Here is an 8,937-nt window from a genome sequence, read left to right as displayed (position 1 = left end):
GCCTGGGCGCTGCCCCTCAGCTCTTCAGCTCAAGGCTAGCACTCTACCACTTGAGCCACAGCGCCACTTCCAGCTTTTTTCTTTTTGCTTATGTGACACTGAGCCACCTTCCCAGCCCCTCATAGCTCCTCTTTTGTACTGAGATCCTTGCCACAGGGTCTTAAAACTCAAGGCCTGAAGAGTTCCAGAGGGTCCACAGAAACCTGAAAGGCAGTATTTTCCAAAAATTCTCTTGACTATTTACTGAGCTTTTTTTTTATATATATTTATTTTTTGTCAGTCGTGGGGCTTGAACTCTGGGCCTGAGCGCTGTCCCTCAGCTCTTCAGCTAAAGGCTAGCACTTTACCACTTGAGCTACAACACTATTTTGGGTTTTCTCGTGGTTTATTGGAGATAAAAATTTCACGGACTTTCCTGCCCGGCTTTGAACCACGATCCTCAGATCTCAGCCTCCTGAGTGACTAGGATTACAGGCATGAGCCACAGGCACCCGGCCTTTACTAAGCTTAAAGACAGAAGAAACAGTATTCTGACAATATGTAGAAATGGAAGTCAGGGCTAGGCAAAGAAGAGCAGCATGAGGTAGCTTAGAAGTGTTGTCGAGCATGGTCCTCTCAGGATGTTCCTAGGATCAGCAATGTCTCCCCTCCCTTCCTCATTCAGAAGTTAACATCAATCAAAATCCAGAATGACAAGATGCGTACAGGAAACCTTCCAGCCAATATGAAGAAAAACCGTGTTTTACAGATCATTCCATGTAAGAGCCCTCTCCTGAGCCTTATTGTCCCACCCATCAATTCCCTTCACCCATTCTACTTTCCAGATACTAGTTAATAGTTGATTTAGAATTATAGTATTGCCTCTTGAGACTCTTGTTTTTTAGTGGCTTTTGTAAATAAAAAACCATAAAAGCCAAAGGCTTTCTGTCCTCCTGGCTGGCATGTCCTTGCATAGCCAGGATTATATCTCCCTAGGGTTTAAGTAAAAGCAGAAAGCAGAAGAAAGAAAAAGATGGGGGGGAGGGGGGAAGAGACAGAGAGGGAAGGAGAGAGAGATGTTGGTGAGTGGTAAGCCATTGTTCTTCCAGATGAATTCAACAGAGTGATCATTCCAGTTAAGCGGGGCGAGGAAAACACAGACTACGTGAATGCATCCTTCATTGATGTAAGTGATGGGATTCCCTAGGGCTTGCAGTGCCTCATATACCATCTTGCAAGGATCATCTTTGAGATCAGGCAACATTTACTGAATTTATACCTGCCCACCTACCCTGAGCACTAGGCCTGTCCAGGCCCAAAGAGGAGAAGGTAGAGGAAACAGGGTGTATACCTGTGTGATTCCTAGAGGAGAAGCTCAAAACAGCCACAGCCAAGAAAGATGAAAAACCTGATCTTTCCCATTCCTACTCTTCTCATCCTAACTCTAGCAACTGCTTCCCTTCCCCAAGGTTTGATCCTTGACCAAAGGGGAACTCTACCTGGGATATCGTACCTCCAAGGAGCCCCCATATATTCCCAGGGCCCTGTCTCACTGCCTCTTAGTAGGCCCATCTTTTCCACTTGCTCTCCTGATTAAACCACCTTACCTCTGTGATTGATTTGGCCTGTATAGGGCTACCGGCAGAAGGACTCCTACATTGCCAGCCAGGGCCCTCTTCTACACACAATTGAGGACTTCTGGCGAATGATCTGGGAGTGGAAGTCCTGTTCCATCGTGATGTTAACAGAACTGGAAGAGAGAGGCCAGGTGAGTGCAGAAAGAGCTTTTTGAGCTTCTAGAGATAGAATGAAAAGGAGAAGGAGGAGAACTAGATCTTTCTTTTGATTTACACTATGCTGGCCTATTATCCAACCAGTTAGTGCCTGAGAAGTCATCAGCTTCTCCCAGGAGTAGACAGCTAAGAGTAACCTGAGCTCCTACTCAATTCCAGACAGAGCCTACCCTTTCAGTTTCTCCTACCTCTAGACTTCTTTCTTTGCACATATCCTCTCTACCCACTTTGCAGCCCACAAGATGAGAGGCAAGGTACACAGCCACATCAGGGTTCTGGAGTGGAGTGTCCCTAAGATGAGGCCATTTCTCTGCTGGCTGCACAAACAAAATAGTAGAATCTAGAAATAACAAAAGCAAGAAATGTGCAACTTCAGTATCAAGCCTGCGACATGTATATTTTTGTTGGCTGAGCAGGTTATTTGAAAGAGATGAAACAAGTGGAGCATGATGAAGCATGTCCAACGGTGTTACACAGCTTAAGAAAATTTTTTAAAGAAAGCCCTCAAATTTACTAACGAGTGGTATCATCTGGGGTTTCAAACTATAAAGAGACCTCAGATCTCTCAACTCCACTCAGCATAAACAAATATGTCCCAGCCCCCTAACTTGCATTTTTTTTAAATCTCTCTGGTAACATAAGGAGAACAAATGATAAATTAGCAAGCTAGAAGCCAAGAGGAACTATGGTAGGGCTGGTGCAAAGACTATCCTAAGAGGATAGAGGGGTTGGTGAGATGGACATAACAAGGAAGAGTTAGGCATGTACCTTCTCATGACTCCCTGAGTTTGTAATCAATTAAAAATTAAACACACTAGGGTTGGGAAGGTGGCTCAGTGGTAGAGCACTTGCCTTGCATGCGTGAGGCCCTGGGTTGGATTCCTCAGCACCACATAAGCAAAAAGAAAAAAAAAGACGGAAGTGGCACTGTGGCTCAAGTGGTAGAGCGCTAGCCTTGAGCTGAAGAGCTGAGGGATAGCACCTAGGCCTAGAGTTCAGGCCCCATGACCGGACCCAAGAAAATAAAAATTAAACACACTAAATAGGTTGTTTCAACTACTAGTTGTTCCTCATTCCATGTGTATGCCACTTACTTAGTTTGATAACAAGGTTTTGCACATTTTTGCTAACCCTGACATTTTATCATATCAAGATATTTTTCCCATTATAACCAGTCATTGAATTCTATAACTAGTCTTCCCAGACATATATAATGTACCTAATCAGCTGATATCCTACATAGGTTGTCATCAGTCATCAGTAGCAACACTGATATAGTCAGAGGCTTGGGTTAAGGTCCTCAGTTTTGCAGTTATGGAAACAGACACCTGAGTAGCAAAGACCAGCTGAGACTGAGCTGCTGTGTTATCAGGACCTAGGTGCATGTCTGGTAACACTCTCTAAGTCCTGAAATGCAGGTGACACGAGGGTCTTACATGCATCTCCACTATATCTCTTCCCCAGATACAGGATGAGAAGGCCCAGACCCAAAACTATTTAGGCAGATAATCAGACTACCATCCTTGAAGAGAACTTAGTGTGACCAAAGAGCAGGAGAGACTTTTACCTCCAATTAACCAGAAAAAAGGTAAAAGTAGAGCTGTGGCCCAAGAGGTAGAATGCTAGCCATGAGCAAAAATGCCGAGCTAGAGTGCAAGGCTCTGAATTCAAGTCAAATACCTTTCTTTTTCTACTTATTTTTTTCCAAGTTTTTCCCATTCAACACAAGTACATACATAGTTGATAAATTTTTAATTGTTTATAGTAAAGAATCTCAGATCCTCCCCTAAAATGCTGTAAAGAAGTAGACTATATATAGGGCTGGGAAGGTGGCTCAGTGGTACAGTGTTTGCCTTTCATGTATGAGGCCCTGGATTCCATTCCTCAGCATCACATAAACAGAAAAAGCTGGAAGTGGCGCTGTGGCTCAAGTGATAGAGTGCTAGCTTTAAGCTGAAGGGCTGAGGGATAGCACCCAGGCTCAGAGTTCAAGCCCCACAACCGACAAAAAAGAGAGAGAGACTATATAATTATTTTGTTTTATCTAAATACTTACACCTTGACTTGTTCTTTAGACATTGAATAAATTCATTTACCAGATACTTACAAAAGAGCCTACCATGTGCCAGGCATTGAACAAGGTGTTGAGAATACAGATAAATAGATAGCCTGTCCCTACAGGGGGCCATAGAGGGACTTGAGATAGGTGCAAGCAAAGACAGACTATACTGTAAGCCATCTCTTGCCCACTAACAAGAAACCCAGGGGCCCACAACCCTCAGGTACCCTTGCAGATTGAAGGGATCAAGATGAAGAGGATAAGGCTGTCTTCAAGCACTCTGGCTCAGTGGGAGTGTAAATGGACTTAGGATTTCTGAAGCAGGAGACTGACATGTAATCAGGTTCAGGGTATGGAAACACCCCTTAGGAGAGTAGGGAGACAGAAGTTGGAACAAATATGTTCACTTTTCTATTTCTGATATCTCCAATTAATTCAAGTTGGAAGTTAATTAGAATGATGTGCAGTGATATGGTAATCCACCAAGTTTTCAGTGCCTTGAGGATTCAGTGTGTCAGAAGAGGTAACTGTGCTGAGAGGGACTAGGAGGCCTGTAAACAATGCTGCTCTGCCACATACAGTGTTGTAGTCCCTCACTTCTACTATTCATCCCTCCAGGAGAAGTGTGCCCAGTACTGGCCATCTGATGGCCTGGTGTCCTACGGAGACATCACAGTGGAGCTGAAGAAGGAGGAAGAATGTGAGAGCTACACTGTCCGGGACCTCCTGGTCACCAACACCAGGGTAAGATTAGTGGAAAGTGGGAATCCTCCTGCAGGGAAATCAGAGCTGTCCCTCTTCCCTGATCTGATGATTCCCTTTCCTCCAAAGGAGAACAAGAGCCGGCAGATCCGACAGTTCCACTTTCATGGCTGGCCTGAAGTGGGCATCCCCAGTGATGGAAAGGGCATGATCAGCATCATCGCAGCCGTGCAGAAGCAGCAGCAACAGTCGGGAAACCATCCCATCACCGTGCACTGCAGGTACTGCTCGCCTCCGGTGGGGGCAGAGGGAAAACAAGGAAAGGCAGGCGGAAGGAGCATTAATGAGTGAGTGACAACCTGAGGAAGCCTCACATTGTGAGATGTGATCAGAGATCTGAGAGTTTGAATGTGGTCTAAGATAGTGGACTGGAAGTCAGCCTAATGGTCACACCTATAATCTCAGCTTAGGAGGCAAAGGGGTAGGAGAAACAGGAATTAGAGGCCAGCCTAACCAAAGTTAGGCTGTTAGCTCAGGCAGTAGAGTGCTTGCTAGGAGGCCCTGGATTCAATCCCATTGTGTCAGCAATGGAGAGAATCAAGGGAAACCAACATCTGAGAGACCCATGGGTAGTACAGGGTCGGGGCATGGTCTTCTTAAGCCTGGAGAAAGGGGAAAGAGCAAGTATTTTTTAAATGGTTTGAGGAAAAGGGAACAAAACTAAGAGCATAAAGTAAAAATGAAGGAAACTTAAGAATTCTCCAGGTATGAGCCAGAGTTACTGGTCACAGATGATGTGACCAACAATGGCCAGTAAGTTTTGTTTGGGGAGAAGGCCAGTTTTGTTTGGGTGAATGTGAATTTTATTTGAGATTACATTATTGAACAAAAAAATGTTAGAGGCTGGAGTTGTAACTGAAATCGTAGAGTTCAGACTCCAGTACATCCAACCCTTCCCTCTACCCCCACCAAACAAAAACAACTATGCCCTGAGTTGTCCTGACTAGTAATAGTTGAGGTTATCTAAAGATTGTGCATTCTGATTTTCCAGTTCCTCTTCTTTCATCCTCTCTCAAGCCTATTCCAACACACACACACACATGCACGCACGCACACACGCACGCATGCACGCCCCATCAGGACTACTCATGGCCTCCAAGTTGCGGAAGCCAGTGATCACTCCAGCCTTGTTATAGTTGACCTTTCACCGGCACTGCACAGTCAGTCACTCATCTCCCTGGAGCTCTAGTATGGCTTTTCAGCCTCATGAGCTATTTCTTCTCTGTATCCTATGCTGTTCCCATTCTTCCTGTGACCAAGACCCCCTCCTTGAACTTCAGGTCAACAGACCATTCCCTTATGTTATTCACCAAGTCCCCTGGGCTTTTATACCAATTTCCAAGTCTTCATCATCATTCAGCCTCCCTACCCCAAAATCCAAACTTAGGTTTCCCATACTCAGCATTCTCATGCTATGTCTGATACTTAAGGTTCTAATCAGAACTACTATTTCTTCTCAAGCCTTCCCTAAATCAATAAGTAACAGATATATTTTCATTGCTACTTAACTCCCATGAGAAGCCTTGGAACTGGCCTGTTTTCCCTTTCTCACATCACATCTAACCCATTGCACATGATGTCATCTCAAAATCTGGTCTTCTTTACTATTCTCCCTCCACCTACCCTCTCCATGTCCTCAATACAGCAGCCTTGAGAGCTTTTTCAATGTAAGTCAAACCACACCACTTTTGTACATAGATCCCAGTGTGATCTGAGGGTTCCCTATTGGACCAGGCAGCAGGGTGCATTCTGGGCTGGTGTTCTCCTGGGGCTCTGACCCCACTCCACCTATCCCTCTTACATCATATATAACCACATTTCCTCACCACCATTGGCCCAAGAGGCTTATTCCAAGGCAGCTATGGTGCTTCATCCTTACCTTGTCCACATCTGCACTCACATGGCACTCTTTCAGCAAGCCTTCCCCAAGCACCCTGCTTGGGATTCCACTCCTCCTTCTCCCCTTACTGTACATCTTCTTGTCCGGGAGTCTGCTAAGCCTTACCCTGCCAAAGAGCAGACATTGACTCTCTGGTGAGAAAATCAGCCTGTGACATTGGATGGGGTAGATAGTGTCAAAGCCAGGGTTTGGTTTACCCAGACTTAAAAAGAAGATGACAATTTGCCTTGTGAAGGTTAAACTGTGTATGTGACTTAACTAAGTATCACTGTCCTACAATACTGTGAAATCTGTGAAATTTATATAATCACTTAATCTCAATAAAAAATTATTTAAAAAAGAAGAAGAAACACATGGAAAAGGAGCTGCGACACACACCAGTGAAGAAATGTTTATAAGGGAAAGGGAAGAAAGGACTTGAATTCTAACCTGAGCCAGCAGTGAGCAGCTCAGAGCTTTGTCGGTCGATAGTGCTGATGGGACGGGAGGAAGGTTGTCAGCACAATCCCATAGATAAATAGGAAGCAGGCACAGGAAAAGGCAGCAGGGGTACATGCCACCCCAAAACCATGCTGTCACAGGGCCCCTGTAGGCTAGAAGGCAGAGGTGAGCAGGGGCGCTTGCCCCACCTGCCCTCTTCCCTAGTAGTTTCACAGATCACTCACCTTCCTAGCACTAGTCAGCCTTCCTGTGCTTCTCGCTGCATTCATCCCTCAGCACAGAGGGCTGGTAAGTACATCTGTCTGTTTCAGCGCCGGGGCAGGACGGACGGGGACCTTCTGTGCTCTAAGCACAGTCCTGGAGCGTGTGAAAGCAGAGGGGATTCTGGATGTCTTCCAGACTGTCAAGAGCCTGCGACTGCAAAGGCCACACATGGTCCAGACACTGGTATGCCAGTCCATGCCACTACACCAGCTGCAACCCTTCCCTCTCAGTGAGGAGCCCTTCAGAGACCACCCAATAGACTAGCCACGGGCCCACTATTCCCCAAAGTGCCCCAAGAGGCAAGAAGTGCCTTGAGAGGCAGAATCACAGTTGGAGTATAGCCTCTGTCCTGAGAGAGGTGTACGGGAGGCTAGAAGGGGTCCCTGGGTGCCCCACAGGGCTTGCCTATGTTTTACCTCATTTCAAGGAGGGGAGGAGAGAACAGGTCACAAGAGTATGTATCTTTGCCTTTGCTCTGGGCTCCCCATCACGAGATCTGACTTTTGATAGTCTGGCCATCCATAAAAGTTTTTGCAAGTCCTGTGGAGCTAGAAATGTTTGAGGGGAAAATGAAAGGTGATTCTGAGGAGTTCTAGAGAAGATGCCACTTTGAGAGCCAGGGCACATCATCAGCCCAGCACACTCATGTCTGACCCTGCAGGCCTACTACTGACCTCATCACTGTGCCCAGCTCTGTAGTCAGCCCAGAAGGCAGAGCTTCCAAAACTCTGGCTAACAGGTCAGCTGCAGGTGTACGTCCTTCAGTTTTCCATTTTTAAAACACAAGCCAGTTAGGATCTACAGTTCCATATTCTCTTTGGTAACCTTGGCTTTCTTCCCCTCCTCTACTCTCCAGGAACAGTATGAGTTCTGCTACAAGGTGGTGCAGGAGTACATTGATGCATTCTCAGACTATGCCAACTTCAAGTAACAGGAGATGAGGCTCACGGACAGAATTGCCTTTAATATTTTGTAATATTCTGTTTTGTTAATATACCCAAAATTGTGTATATATCTTATAACTGTTTTAGAAATTGGTACATAGGCTTCTATTACCTATTAGGTGGAGATTTTATATGTAAATGTGTTAGCACTGATAGTCCTTTTTCCAATGTTTTATTGGGGAATTAAATAGTGTGATGTTTGGATTGATATCGTGAAATCCTCAGCCTGGAAATTGGGCTGGTTTATTACTCTGCATTAAAACATCTGTTCCTAAAGAAAATAAACACAAAACCCATTCCAGGTAGCTCGGCACCAACTAAGAAAACAAGCACAAAGTTCTCAGAGCTCTTGAGGAAATGGTCGTCCCCGTGCCCCAATGAAAACCTGTGTCCTCTCCTTCACTGTAAATTACCCCTCCTCTCTCCAGCCCACTCCTGCCATCTCCTACATCCCAGCAGCCCCCTGTGGGGAGTAATGGGACCAGAGCGGTATCTCTGGCACCACACTAGGGATTATCAGGTAATAAAAGCTTTGACTCCCTGCGGAAATGTCTCTCCCTTTGTCTGGGGTGGAGCAGCCAGAAGTTATGGCTGGGGCTCTAGGCCACTCTTGTCCCTGCCCAACGTTGCTGCTGTCAGTTGCTTCTGTTCCAGCTCTCAGCTCTGAACAGTACCTGGAACTCTGCTTTCTTTCCACCCCATCTTTGTTCCAGTGATCCCAGTGAGCTTTGTTCTCTTGGGGTTTCTCTGAGGGCAGGGGCCCAGGGGAGAGAGAAGCTTAGTCATGGAGCAGGA

At 45.8% G+C, this 8,937-nt stretch overlaps 1 protein-coding gene across 1 annotated transcript in view; it reads left to right on the top strand.

Moving 5' to 3' along the window:
• Positions 1–8,687, top strand: part of Ptpra (protein tyrosine phosphatase, receptor type, A) — a 119,934-nt gene extending 111,247 nt beyond the window's left edge. The window contains exons 16-22 of the mRNA XM_013011041.1: positions 616–758; positions 1,089–1,165; positions 1,613–1,747; positions 4,450–4,575; positions 4,663–4,814; positions 7,246–7,381; positions 8,055–8,687. Of these exons, the coding sequence (XP_012866495.1) occupies positions 616–758; positions 1,089–1,165; positions 1,613–1,747; positions 4,450–4,575; positions 4,663–4,814; positions 7,246–7,381; positions 8,055–8,129 (844 nt within the window). The 3' untranslated portion in view covers positions 8,130–8,687. The remainder of the gene's footprint in view (positions 1–615; positions 759–1,088; positions 1,166–1,612; positions 1,748–4,449; positions 4,576–4,662; positions 4,815–7,245; positions 7,382–8,054) is intronic.
• The last annotated feature ends 250 nt before the right edge of the window (positions 8,688–8,937 follow it).

Source organism: Dipodomys ordii, unplaced genomic scaffold, assembly GCF_000151885.1.
Source record: "Dipodomys ordii isolate 6190 unplaced genomic scaffold, Dord_2.0 Scaffold13, whole genome shotgun sequence".
Classification (NCBI taxonomy): Eukaryota; Metazoa; Chordata; class Mammalia; order Rodentia; family Heteromyidae; genus Dipodomys; species Dipodomys ordii.
The sequence above is the reverse complement of the archived record's forward strand: the minus strand, read 5'-3'. Positions and strand labels throughout refer to the sequence as shown.